The 14922-nt window shown below is 38.5% G+C and overlaps 1 protein-coding gene across 3 annotated transcripts in view; it reads left to right on the top strand.

Moving 5' to 3' along the window:
• The window catches only part of RSPO2 (R-spondin 2), a 169409-nt gene extending 154741 nt beyond the window's left edge, over positions 1-14668 (top strand). For 2 of the 3 annotated variants that reach the window (XM_032610187.1, XM_032610185.1), the window contains one exon: positions 12723-12835. In XM_032610187.1, coding sequence (XP_032466078.1) covers positions 12723-12835 — 113 coding nt within the window. Of the gene's footprint in view, positions 1-12722 lie in introns of all 3 variants that reach the window. The other variant, XM_032610186.1, reaches the window with a different exon arrangement.
• The last annotated feature ends 254 nt before the right edge of the window (positions 14669-14922 follow it).

Genomic DNA, 14922 nt, shown 5'->3' with positions numbered 1-14922 from the left:
TTTTTAAAATAACCATTTTCATGTTGATGCTTTTAGGTCCAGTTTCAGCTCAGGTCCTGGAACCTGCCCTGCTCAGACTGTGAGAGTATGTATTCTATAACATAGTAATAGCTTACTGATATTCTTTTATGTAGTTTTTCTTATCAAATTCCAGGTGATGTCTTTACTGAAATTATAGTCATTTGGAATGCAAGACTCCTCTTGGATATCTGATTCAGTGATGATTTATTTTAAATAATTTCCATTACATTAAAAATTTTTTCATGTTATATGTAAACTTTTCATTTCTCATTTTTCTTTAACACCTAAGTCAAATAAAACTGATTAGAACATAGTGATATAAACATGACCATGAGCAATGCTTGGGAAATACTACAGATACTTATTATGTATATGAGTGTGTGTGTGTGTGTGTGTGGATGGATGTTTAGCACTTTCTTTTGACTTCAGTTTATATTATATGTTTAACAGTCTATGTACTTTTTCTGGAAAGTGAAATACCATTTCCGGTTGGGGGGAAGTAAACTCATTTTATTAAACAGTAGGATGTTTGTGAAAAAAATAATTATTAGCTATATTCTGCTCTTTTAATATCTGGCAATCACAAAGATATTAGGATTCAAGAAAACCCAGCAAAGGTTACAGACTTTCTGAAACCTTAGAGATGTGATGTCTCTAATAATCATTAGGTGTGTTGAACATGTTATTTAGAGTACCTTGTAAAATATTTTTCCTCTAATTGAAATCCATTGCTACTACTTGGGTGGTTGACAGAGATTCTACAGTGACCAAAACATTTGTCTGGTCTTTACTTATAGATGGAGACTATTTATTTTGGCAAATATTTGTTTATTTTCCTTGTTCTGCAAGAATAACAAGGAAAATATGCCCTTGATCATCTTGGTCTTGTAACAAACCAGTGATGGTCCCAGCCTCCATTTTATGAATTTAGTGGTTCAACCCTTTGACTGAAGACCTATTCATAGGGTTTGTGGGAGTTTATGATTAAAGGGAAGAGTGTAACACTGACTCCTTCCTCCTTTCCTCCCTCTAAGGAGATCACATTTATTATACCACAAAGGTGATGAGAGAAAGTATAGCATAATGGATAAGAGTGTAAGCTTTGGGACGAGACTGCGTTCAAATCCAAACTCTATCACTTACTGGCTGTGCCATCTTAGGTCACCTTACCTCTCTGATCTTCTGGTTCTTCTTCTGCAAAGTGGTACCAAAGAGAGTATCTATTTCATAGGAATATTTTTAGTATGAAATGAGTTGACATATGTAAAACACTTAGTGCCTGGCACACAGCTAACAGCAGCAGCATGAAGATGATGATGATTTAATAACATGGAGGAAACTCATAGTTAGCATCTTTCTGAAAGAAGGAAAAAGACTTGTAATATGCTTCCTTCTTTCTGTGATACAACCAATAACATTTTATTTTATTTATTTATTTATTTTGCGGTACTCGGGCCTCTCACTGTTGTGGCCTCTCCCATTGCAGAGCATAGGCTCCGGACACGCAGGCTCAGCGGCCATGGCTCACGGGCCCAGCCGCTCTGCGGCATGTGGGATCCTCCTGGACGGGGGCACAAACCTGTGTCCCCTGCATTAGTATGCGGACTCTCAACCACTGTGCCACCAGGGAAGCCCAACCAATAACATTTTAATACCTCTGGTATTTGCGTCACCTGGTCTAAGGGGTCCTTCTTTTGTTTTTCCAATTTTTGAAGTGCCAGATCTGTATCCGAGTAAGGCAGAAACTCCAAATTTGATGATAATTTTTTTCAAGTATAGTCTTGTTTTCTGTCCAACTCTTTAGAATTTCTGCAAACCAAGTAGATTGTTTTTCAAACCAGAATCTGTTGAGTGAATTGAGAGATTCTTTAGAGTAAAGCAAGTTTGTGGAATATAACCACAGGATAAATGAATCTGCTGTAACATGGGTGACCTACAACATGAGTGACCTAGCTTGAACAAAAAGATAAGGGACCCTTTCTTCATGTGTACATTCCTCTCAACACAGGCAGCTTGATCTCTGCTGCCTTCTCAGGGCATCACCACAAAGAGAACCTAGGGAAGGGAGTCCAGGCACAAAGAGGCTTGCATCGTTTCACAGTTTGGAAGCTACCTGTCAGCTCAGTTGGGAAGGAGGAAGCCATTCATCTTGAAGGGATGCCTAGCACTCCTTTCTTTATCCTGTTCCAAAGTCCTTTCTCTCTCCTGCCCACACCCTTTTCAGCACAGCTTTATGCTCTCAACTTGCATGTATCTTAACTTTGCACTGAATCATGTCTGAAGCTTAGCAAAAAAAATCTGGATTTTCCCTCCTGAAGGTTTCATTCAGGAGTCAGTGTAGGGCTAGGAAACCTATATTTAAAAAAAGAAAAAAAACTCCCTGGAGGATTGTACTATCTCTGGCCCATAAACTAGCTTTTGGAACCACAGGTCTAAACTTCTTCCAACTCTCAGCTGAAAAAGAAACATCCTGTGTCATCTTCCCTTGAGTTCTACCACGGGCGCACTGTTGATACTGAGTTGCGCTAAATGTGTTGCTTGACCCCAGGAAACTGAGGCTTTGAACGCCTTTCACCCAAGGAATAATTAATATGAGAAATAGAGTTGTAGGCCAGTCCCACTGGGGAGCTAATATGGCCCAAGAGCACCCTAATGTGCTGGGGGACTGGGTGGGGATCTTGATGCCTCCAACCTAGTATTTACTGATTAATTTGTTTGTTCAGCAGCCATTTAAATGATTATGAGATCAAAGAAGTTTTGCTGGGCACAAGGGATCCAAAGAGTATAGTGGAAAGAGTGCAGGTTTTAGAATCTGCCAGATGTTGGTTTGAATCACTGCCGAGCTATGTGATCCTGAGCTGTTTACTTAACTTCTCTAAACCTATTTCCTCATCGGCAAAGTGAAAATAATGCTTACCTTGCGGGCTGTCACAAGGATTAGAAATAATACACACGAGGCACCTCATCTGGTGCTAGAATTGATTTAACATGTACGTGCCAGGTATAGTATCTGAAACTTGACACACATTTTCTTTATCCTTTACAGCAATGCTGAGGTGGGTACCACTGATATTATTAGTTCAGAAATAAGAAAACTAAGCCTTAGAAAAAGTAACTGATCCAAGATCACTAGCTTCTGAGAGGCAGAGCTCTGCTTTGAATCTATGACTGTCTGACCCCCAAACCCATGTTCTTAACCATGTATCCTGGATGCCTGCCTAGTCCAGTGTCATGTGACTCACCCACCCCTCCAGGCTAGACCTGGGAGTGACCTATCCATGGACTGGCCAGGCATCCATGACTCTGTAGTTTAACTGAGGGGGAGTAAGGCATGTTGAGTTCTTCTCTTGGGAATATGCAATTAAGGCAAAAGAGATTGAGGCCGTTATAAGAGGGAGGTAAGCTGGAAGGTCATGGGTTTATTCAGGGCCAGGGCTGCCTTCATAAACCATGTGTAAGCTGGAGTTGAGGGCAGAAGCCATGTAGAGTCCAGGAAAAACAAGAGAGTTCGCTCGATGATGGATGACAAAGACCCTATGGTTTTGGTTCCTGACCACATTCAGCGTTCAGATCTAGCCCAGACATCTTTGCTCTAGCTCACCATATTAACTGAGATAAATTTGAGTGAATATCTGTAACTTAATTTTTAGGAAGCCTCTAACCAGTACTCTGGCACATATTGGCATTACATTGTAGCTATTTGTAATTATTCACAAACTAGTAGCCGTGAAATATAAGCGCACATAAAATTGCAATAAAAGGTGGTAAGTTTTTTAGTTAGGGAGGTTCAAAGTGCTACAGGGGCACAGAGGAGGGGATGCAGTTATGGAGGCTGGAACATGCATCCCCTCATGTCACCCTGTGTTGACTGTCCTCATGTAAGGCCTGCCACTTAGGTAAGCCGTAGGCTAGACTGATAACCGACGCTGTGACGTAGCTACCATGTAGAAACCATTATTTACGTTCTTATTGCTCGTAAGTATGTCTTCAAGTTCCAAACTGTGTTGAATCTAAATTAAATAAATGCTTGCCGTATCATGATAGTCCTACATTTCATTTCTTGGACTTTTTTTTTTTTCATTTAGTTAATGGTTATCGATTGAAGCCCAAGATGAAGGGATTAAATCATCTTATTCAAATGGAGTTATCTTAAAAGGTACCTTCCGCTATAGTATGAAGTCAGCTTTGGAGCAACTTGGAATTCTTCTCTGGTTATCCCATCACTCCTAATCAAATGAAATCAGTATCATTTTCTCTGCAAAACCTGATTTTTTTTCTGACTTAATTTAAGAGTGGCAAATGAGCCTGATTGTTTTCTGCAAACTTTATTTATTTTGAGTACATTCAGGGTGCATAGCTGCATGACATCCTAGCAGAACGGTTTGAATGCTTCAATTTTTTGATGATGTTCAGTTACATGAGAATGTGTATGAAGCACTTACAGTGCATGGTCCATAGCAGGAATGTCCACCAATCCACTTACCCCACCAAGAAATTTTATAGATTGCATCTTGATAAAAGGTAAGGAAAAGAATAAGCAATGAATCAATGCAGTGTATATTTAAAGAAAGTCTCTAAGTTACAGATAAGTTGTCATGTATGCCGTATTAACAGTTCATAATGGGTTTTCAGTTATGATGAGGCCATGGGTTTTTCTCATAGAACTCTGTCAGAGTAATATTAGCCGTCTTCTGATACTCTTCTTTCTTGAAAAATAACTCTATTGCTGTGTTCTTATCCAGGAAATTTTGTTTCTTTTTTGTTTTTTGTTTTTTTTTTTTTTTGCGGTACACGGGCCTCTCACTGTTGTGGCCTCTCCCGTTGCGGAGCACAGGCTCAGCGGCCAGGGCTCATGGGCCCAGCCGCTCCGCGGCATGTGGGATCTTCCCGGACCGGGGCACGAACCCGTGTCCCCTGCATCGGCAGGCGGACTCTCAACCACTGCGCCACCAGGGAAGCCCCAGGGACTTTTAAAGCTGTAAAATTATATAAGAGAGAAATATTGAGACCTGGCTGCAAGTCCAGCTCTGCTGCTAATTAGCTGTAGGAACTTGGATAGGTCACTCGGATTTCTCTGTGCCTGGCTTGCTTTATTTCTAAAGCATTTAGCAGAGTTGGACTAGAGCAGAGGGTAGTAATGTCGGGTATACTTGCTGTCTCTCCACCCTCCCCAACATGGTCCACTGCCTAAGGCTGGGAAGCCAACGTGATCAGAAGCCTTGCTCAGGAGTCACCACCTAACAATCAGCTTTTGTACTTGATATTAAACCTCTGCGCACTCCCTACACCAGAAGATAATGACGATCATTTTTAGATTTACAACTCTATTCTTTTTTTTTTTTTCTTCTGCGGTGTGCGGGCCTCTCACTGTTGTGGCCTCTCCCGTTGCGGAGCACAGGCTCCGGAAGCGCAGCCTCAGCGGCCATGGCTCACGGGCCCAGCTGCTCCGCGGCACGTGGGATCTTCCCGGACCGGGGCACGAACCGTGTCCCCTGCATCGGCAGGCGGACTCTCAACCACTGCGCCACCAGGGAAGCCCTACAACTCTATTCTTATAGATAAGAGACCTAAGAGAAAAGGACCTGTTCTTTGCAGGTAGTTTATGTTAACTTTCCCCGTAAGAAAATGGGAACCTGGGTTTGTGAATAATGCTTTTTTCCCCTAAATCACTGTTTGAATAGATTCCATCTTTATTTTCTTTTCTCTTAGCCTCCTTTCCCTTCAAACATCTTTTTAATAGAGATGTAATTACATTTTTCCTCGTGCAGCATTTGGATCTTGCTACCTATTCTTAGTCCACCACAGAGCTTACCATTGGCTAAAAAGAAAAAAAGGTGACCTTCACTTGGGGTTCAAAGAAAGTATTTAAGAAGTTAGAGCCTAAAAGCTCCCCTGTATATATATTTTTAACCAGAGATACTCTTACAGTAAAAGTGAATTATTGCCCCCTTGTGGTAGAGTTATATATATATTTTTTCACACAAATGAAATTTTGGACAGGATGATTTTAGTTTTCACTACTCTGAAACTCTTTGTCCTTGACAGTGAACCTAAAGTAGTCATGAAAAGAACTCGAGACATTTTTGAAAGCACCTCTTTTTGTTTATTCTCACCTATCTTAAACTCCATGGAATCTTGTCTAAACTGATTTTTTTTCTTTCCTGTTTGAGGTACCAGATTTCTAAGAACTTAAGTTAAATCAACTGGAGTGATCAATGTTGTATGGAACAAACCTAGACATTATTTAGGTTACTTTTCTGTGGTCTCTACTGCTTCAAATGGGTTGGTAAGGGCCTCGTAATAGAAGTTGTATCTTAGACCCGAAGAACAATAATTTTCTCCAGAGCTATACAATGAGGAAATTTTGAAACACCATGTGCAAGAAATCTTAGTGGTGATACACTTAATTCATAAAGGTTCAGGTCATCCTCAGGATTCGCTTTTCTCTTCCATTTTCATCAAGTTGAACAATGCAACAAGATTTTTTAAACCAAATGGGACTTCCTTTCAGCAAAATAGGCAACAGACCTCATGCCTACTAAAATGTCTTTGAGTAGAGGCCTCGAAGAGAAAGGAAGCCATTTTTGTACTCTTCTTTTTGCAACAAAAAATATGGTAAAATTTTACAGGTAAAAGAACAGTAACACACAGTCAGAATCGGCTTACTGAATCACAGCTTACAAATTAGTATAAATCTGCATAGGTAGTAAGTATTCTGAATTCTGAATGATTTTCATGTTTGTATGTTTAGAGAAGCCCATTTTGTCAGTTGTCACTCTCCACCAATAGCCTTGTAAGATGAACAAGCCAACTGGTAAGCTATCTCCAGATTGTGTATAGATTTTGAAAGCACATGCTTTTTTTTTTTTTATATAAAGATGAAATGACTAAGTGACCACTTGGAAGTTTCAAGTTACGACTTGAAATTCAAGATGTCCAGTAAAGTTTCCTTAGTAGGTGGCTTGTTATTTTTCAACACTATGACATTTATTGGTTTGTCTCTAGATTATTTTTTTCTCAAAGAAAATTTGATCACAGTCATCAAACAACTATTGAACAATTTACCAGTCCTTTAAAAAGACAACGATCTCTCTCTGAGAAATGTTTTTAGTAGAGTGTATTTTTGAAAAACGAGATAGATGTTACTTAAAATGCCAATTAAGGAACTCTGTACTGTAAAGGAGCCAAATAGGTTCATTGGCTTTGCTCGTTCTAGCTCACTGTCTCTGACTCTCCAGCTGATGTAAATAAATAACCATCAATATGTTGTTCTGAACCATTACGAACAGTGGAAAGATTTTTATCTTGGACGATGTAGAATATAGAGGGGTAGATCCCAGTCATGCTCACCATATCTGCCTACTTGGACACCTTTCTAGATACAAGAAGCTTTGTGAGCCAACATCCATTCTTAATGTCTAAAATATTTAGGTTAGTAGTTCTTAAACTTTCATGTGTTAGATGCAATTGTGATTGATCCCTCCACTAAAGAACCCGCTTACCACCACAGTAGGAATGCTTTTGAATTACAGGCTTTTTCTTGTACCCATTTATGACAAGTTTTAGGGACAAGTAATAGTAGTACTCTTGGGAATTTAACTGTCATGGCCTTAAAATACAAAATACTTCCATTCATAGCTGGAAAGAAACTATGATTTCTGTAATCATAAAAAGAGGTCATAAAAAATTGTAGTCGGACATTTAGGTAATTTACAATTGTTCCAGAATTATAGTAAACATCTCTATGCAGAAATCTCTGTTCAACTTTAGGTTATTTTCCTAGGATAGATTCCTAAATCTGAGTCAAAAGTTAGGAATATTTTTAATGTTTTTGTATACATTGCCAGATGGCTTTTCAAAAAGGCTGTATCAATTTTATATTCTCATAATGCATCCTGATGCTGTCTTACCATTTTCTCACTAGCCTTTTACATATTTTTACTTTTAAGAATCTTTGCAGTGGCAACTCATCTTAGTTGGAGGTTTTAATTATGAGATTTGATTCTTTAAATATATTTATTCGCTATTTTATTTCCTTTATGAATTGTATTTAGGTCTTTTGTCTCTTTTTTGAGCCTTTAAAGTATTTTAGGAATCAGCTGGCATTTTTCCAGAGAATTATCAATCACTCTTAAATAAATAAATCTCTATTGCTACTCATTCTTGGGCAAACTAAAGTTGCTCATACGAGAAAAAGAAATAACCCAGTTACTATTTATTGTCTACAGCTCAGTCCTTGTGGCTTTAGATGTGGAAGCAACCGTATGTTTCACCTCCAGCACATCCTCTGAAGTATGACAAGATTCACTGAGTTAGTAGTTACAGACTTCTTGTCCTCAGTTTTAGCTGCTTTGAAGGATGACTGGAGGTGATTCCCAAGTCTCCATGGTGAATTTCATAAATACAGTGAGGCCCAGGTTTCAAGTCAGCATCACAGACTTACCATTAAAATTTAGTAAAAATTGTTGCTCGTTTCAGGTGATTAGCCTTGTCATCATAGTTGTGGCTATAACAGTGGTAACTATAATTAATTACATTAGCATGATGTAGCTTACTTTGCTCAGTTTTGTGTGTACGTGTTTGTGTATGTATATATAGAGAGAAGCTTTTATCTTTTTCCACAGTCACAGCTACTGAGTTTATTCTTCAATTTTCTTTCATTGTATTTACCATTAGGAGGTCTTTCGCAAAGCACTTAGTAATCATAATGCAAACCCTAGACAGCCTTTGTACCTTACTGATGTATGTACAATAACCATTGCTCCAATGATAAAAAGACTCTTACCTAAATCTAGTGAGAGGAAAAATCATTTGAAGACCTTCCTTGAATTGGGGAGCTTATGAAAGAATGAAATTCATGTCCGGCTGGCAGTGGAGTCAGTATTTTCACAGCTTCATGTAATTTGTAAGTCTGCCTGATATCTTGGTTCAAAATAATCTGTCCTATTCCTGATTCTCAGAGCAGCAATCTACAGCTGGACGTTACAAGTATTTCCATAAGGGACTGTTCACCTTTTCCTGTAGAAGAGTTGATAGGTTATCCTGTTGGACCATTTCCACATGTGTGCAAGTCAATGTCATTATGTTGGTTAGAGTGTGGCTTTGATGGCATCTTTCTAACTTTGTTCATTTTGATAATAACCTTGTCTCGCTAGTGATGGTTTACATACCTTTTCATCCTAGGAACACAACTTTTTCACACGATGCCTCATGACTTTCTAGTGAAAGATAATTGTAGCATCTTCATCCTGTAAATGTAGAAACAGAGTCACAACCACAATGTATTACCAGACATCTCAGTTACAAGACTGCCTACCTGCCAGGTTTCCTTCCTCTCAGAGAGGACCGTTCTCTATTAAACCACATTGTTTTCCTTAAAAACTGTTATGTCTGGGCCAGTCATCTTCTTGCATTCATATAACAGTGCTGTAAAGATTTGCTCTGTAGATCAGATTCTGTCTGATCTTGAAGAGATTCCCCCAATAGTAATTTAAGGCCACTGCATTCTTCAAGTACTCAGGACAATGATAGGAAGAATTTTTCATTGGGGTCGGACAGAGCTGAAGGCTGACAATCTCCTCATAAAACTCAAACCTTTTCTGCTCATCCTGGGCAGTATATTTGCCGAGTCTTCTCTTGTGACCTGAGAAGTAAGAAAGTTAAGTCCGCGGGTTGAATTACTCTTTGGGTGACTGGCATCATATTTGCCCTTAAAGGCTCAGGGTGAATGTACTTGATAATGTGGAACAATCTGAAACTACACAAGTCATTCTCTGAGTCTAAGTTCATAGTCACAGATGTAAAGAAGTTAAGTGGAAACAAATTAGCATACTTGTAGGTCCAATATAACTTATTTTCAAATATATAGATAAGAATAGGGATATATATTTCTGTTAGCCTTAATCTTACCAATTCCTTATATTTGAAAATCTTAGTAGAGTGCAGAAGAAAATGTGTGCAAGACCCTTTTCATACTCTATGTTAGGTTATGTTTTGATATTTTACTACTTTGAGTTGGCTTGAAGTCCAAACAACCTACTATGGACCACAAAATATTTTCAGGTAATTTAGAACTATCCATGGTCAAGTCTTGGCTAATCATCTTAAGCCTACGTGACACGTGGCTGACCAAAAACAAAACTAAGCAGTGAACAAATAGCACAGAGATGTCATTTAAAAGAGATATCTGAGGAAAAATTTTAGGGTTGTAATAAGGTCTCCCAAAACATCTCTAGTTGGAACCAGTACCATAAAACTTATCGCCAATGGGATAATCATATAATCCATAAAATAAGTTTTCAGAAGCATTTCTGAATTTTTTGTCCCAGTGTGAACTGCTTTATGCAAATATTGAGGAACATCTATTACACAATGTTCTATCAGCTAGCAAACACAAAAACTACTTGATATTGACAATTACATCAGAATAATATATTGATATTAGGTAAATGACATGAAATTAACCTTTGAAAATGAGAGTTTGCAGTCACTTAGCATAGATTTGCTGTTAGTGAAGGAGTACACATCTAACATTCAACTACATAATTTATACAAAGAATTGAAATGGTGATTGGGAAAGGTTTTCTTTAAATTATATTCAGTATATTTTTATCTTAACAAAACACATTTTAAAATCTAGGAATGTTTGCATTATTTTTTCATTTAATTTTATTTTGTTTCTAAAAGAAACTCCAGCCTTTAAATAAATGAAACACAAACTGAATTTTTACGTGGTAGTCAGCAATGATTTTTTTTAACTAAGGATTTTTTGGTTGTTTTTTGAGAGAAAATATAGGACTAAGAAAACCTTCCTCATAAAACTTTATAAGTGAAACTTCTTTTTAAATATGCTATTTTATGTTAAGTATTTCATCTCTCTGTCCTTATTAGGTGTGTCTCATCATTAGAAACAGTGTTACTAAATAGTTGTAACTTTACAGTTTCTTTGACTAATGATGCCTTGGACTAAAGTTTCATTGGGTAGGATTAACTACGTTTTAAGTTGGCAAAATGCCATTATAACATAATGCCAGAATTTAATGAGAAACAGAAGTTAACTTCAAGGACCTTCATAATTTAATATGAGGCATGCTTATATTCTTATTATTTTACTGTAGTGTCCTATTAAAAATAAGCTATTCTTTTTTATCTTTGTTCTTGTGATAAAAAGTTGAACTCAGCAAAGTTTTACTTATTGAATCTAGGGTCTTACGAGTAAGACTTTTCCATCCTCAAACAAGACAGACCCTTTCCGATCAGAAAGAGCAGAAATGAGAACCATCTCCCTTACTTAAAAATCTCATGGCGTCCTTTAATCTCCTGTGACTCTGGTTTCCTGTGGCTCAAATCTGTCTTCCTAACCTTTTCCATGTCTTATATCAGCCACTTCTCCACTGCCTGGATTGAAAAGCTGACCAGCTATATCCCTGTAATGAAAGGATCTTGGGAATATTGAGTTTCTTACGTGTGGGAAGGATGGAGAGCATGGATTAGAACGGAATGTTCTATTTGTGGTACTGATGACTGCAGTGTCCAATAGCTATACCTCACAGGAGGAGAAAGCTTAAGTTTTGTGGAACTACATGATAAAATAGGAAGTAGGGACTGGTAGAGGAGGAAGAAGAGCTGACTGGAGAATTCTTTCTAGTCTGTGAGGAAGAACCTTCCTGTCCTGAAGGTGTATAGCACCAAACTTCTAATGCAGATGAACTTTCAAGCTCTTTTCTGTTCTAAAAATCCCATGATTCCTATATGCTTAGAACCCAAAGGACCTAAAGCAAATGCCTGTATTCCTTATTCTTTTTTCTCACAGTCCTACGTAGACACACTTGCAAAGAAATGCTGAGACCTTATAAAGACTGGAAACCATACCACAAGATGGAAAAAGTAAAATACAGCAGAGGCAAAGGGAAAACTGCATCCCAAAACTCCTGATGGAGGAAAACCTCAACTATTTAGCTGTGGTCTGTGCTTCCTAGTGGCTACGGCAAAGAGGGAAATAGGATAACAGGGTGTGATTTTCTGGTAGTAAAACACACCTATCAGCTCTTCAGAAATAAGCAAGCATTTTTCTTGCTCTCAATAAGACCAACTTGCCTAGGAGGTTTGTATAAGAAGCCATAAGCCACATAAAAATGATGTCCTCATGAATTTTTATAGAAAATAAAGTACTCCACATATGTCATTTCATTTATTGGCCTTTGGCGAACACTGAGGGAATAATGTTAAAAGCTAGACGTTTTCTTCTCCCGTGGGGGCAGGGAGAGGGGTGTTTGAAACTTCTGGTATATTTACTGTAGATAGATGCTTATTTTCTTTTGACCCACTGACATATGGAGCAGTAGAAAGATGTAAAGATGTCTAGTAAAGGGTAGCATTGTTAAAAGGAGGAGGGGATAAATGGAATTTTTGTGGCAGAATGATATTTGCAAGACTGATCAGGCCGCTGGGAGGTTTTTAAATATGCCAGTTCCCTGTAACAGGAAGATCAGTCTCTGTTTGAGACAGCATATCCAATTTAGTAAATTATTATTATTCCGTCAAAATTAATGTGAACAATTTTCTCTTTGAGGCTGCTTTTTCCATAGGTGATGTTTTCCAGATGGGCTTTGTATAAAACTCTTAATGTTTTGTGTTTTCTTTCCTAGAGAAAGAGCCTTTTCTGACATGTCTTCATTTCTTTCTCTTCCCCCCTGTTGTAGGGAAAAGAGCGCCAAAGGCAAAGGAGAGAAAGAACAAGAAGAAGAAGAAGCTGATAGAAAGAGCCCAGGAGCAACACAGCATCTTCCTAGCTACAGACAGAGCTAACCAGTAAAATAAAAGACACAGGGTGGTGTTTTTTTGTTTGTTTTTTGTTTGTTTGTTTGTTTTTTGGTTGGGGGTTGTTTTTGCAAAAGTGCACAAAGCTACTCTCCACTCCCGGACACTGGTGGGTTGCATTTGCGCTGCTCGGACCAGTACCTGTTCCCAGTCACATTGTGAGAGGAGGAGCCACGAGCGTGGTCTGTGTGTTATTTATGCTTTGATTTGCATCTGGAGACTGTGAAGGCGGGAGCTCGCGACCTGCAGCAGTGGCAGCAGGAGTAAGTGTACAGCATGTGACTCAGCTCCCTGTGCCCCCAGAGAGAGCCACCCCTGGTCCCACAGAGGGGCAGGAGGTGTGAGGCTGCAGACTCCCCACTGGAGAATTGACTTGTGCATATTTATGGAAAGACAGCGCTTGGCAGGCAAAGTGCTATTTCGCTTGTGACCTTTATTTCTCATATTGCATTTTCAAGGATCAAGGATCAAGGTATGTGGATATCTGCTTAGTGTTACCACACGTGGTTCCCAACATCTGTTACCTTCCAACTCTTGTGCACGGAGACTGCTTTTAGCTGGGGTTCCACTGCAGGAATTCCCGTTCAGTTTCACAGCAGCTTGGATGTGTACATACTCTGCTGGGGCTACATATAAACCTCTTATTTACTGTATTTATGCTTTCTTCTGTGCAACAAGTCATACCTGATTAATATTATGTCACTTTGTTTCTAGTGGTTCCTAACCATTGTCTGGTAAATGACTGTTCTAGTTTTGCGAATTGATGAATGTTTTTTTGCCCCTTGAAACTTAACTTTTCTTTTCTTTGTGGGCTTATTTCTCATTGTAAGGATAGGATAAGCTAGTTTGTACATAGGGTCAAATGACCCCTGTCAGAGAATTTGAATATCAATAGACCTTCCCTACTCCTGACCCCAGCTAAAGCTTGAGGCCTCTGGCAGTCAGAAGCCAAAACTCCCTTTGAGTCTAAGATGATGTGATGACTTTATGAAACACAACTGAAAACATGAGGAATTACATGCAGTCACTTGTAGTACTCATCATGCAGTTTCACAGGTCAGCTAGAGAAATTTTCAAACTTTTAATTGCAAACTTCAATATGTATAGTTTCCATTTAAAGCAGTTCCTGACTTGCAATGACAGAGCATCTACCAATATTCTTAGGTCAGTGTAGAAATTACCATCTTATGAGACCATGCGTAGAATTGGAGGAGAAACATAATTCCTACAACTGCTGGTCAGATCTTAACAGGACTCCTTTGAACCAGAATTTCTTTCTTATCCAAGACAGAGAGGAACACTGTGCAGACTTCCCAGGTGACTTTCAGAGCAGTTGTTTCAAAAACATCACTGTCCACTTGGGGAAATCAGTTCTTAGAGGGTTTTGAATCGGCTTCTTCCGAAAGCATCACTATCTTCCTGGATGATCCAGAAGAAAATTAGAACAAAAAGGAATGGCTGCAGATTTTTGAGGAAAAAAACAAAGCAAGGTAAAGCCTTTTTCTCACCTTGCATTTGCTAAACTACCTCTTCTGTATTTTTGTTTAACTTTTGAGTCAAAAGCATCTTACCAATAAATATGAATGTCAAGTAGGTCATTATGAAAATACTATTGCTATGAGATAATAAGCCATATATGAATGTTGTATACAACTTTAGGGTTTGCATTTAATCCTAAAGTGTTCACCTCCTTTCACGTCTATTTACACTATATTCCTATTTACTAAGTGGGGAGGGGGCTTCTTTATATAGTGCTTCATCGTTAATAAGTCAATACCTGTTCTGTTTCTGGGATGTTCTTTTAGTGCATTAAAAAAAATCAAAATTATTCTTGTGGAGATATTCTTTTCTTTAGAGATATATTTAGGGGAAAAACAATATTTAACAACTGTACCCCCAAATATTGGTCCTTAAAAAAAAAAGCAGACAAAATTTTAAAACCTATGTTTGTAACTACATGTAGGACACTAACTAGTTTAGCTATAACTTGCACTGCAGCAGAGTGATTAAGAGTGGGGATTTTAGAGCCACGCTACCTGAGGTCTAGTCTGGACTCTGAGGGTAGCCTGGGGCAAATTATTT

This window comes from Phocoena sinus, chromosome 17 (assembly GCF_008692025.1).
Source record: "Phocoena sinus isolate mPhoSin1 chromosome 17, mPhoSin1.pri, whole genome shotgun sequence".
Taxonomy (NCBI): domain Eukaryota; kingdom Metazoa; phylum Chordata; class Mammalia; order Artiodactyla; family Phocoenidae; genus Phocoena; species Phocoena sinus.
The sequence above is the reverse complement of the archived record's forward strand: the minus strand, read 5'-3'. Positions and strand labels throughout refer to the sequence as shown.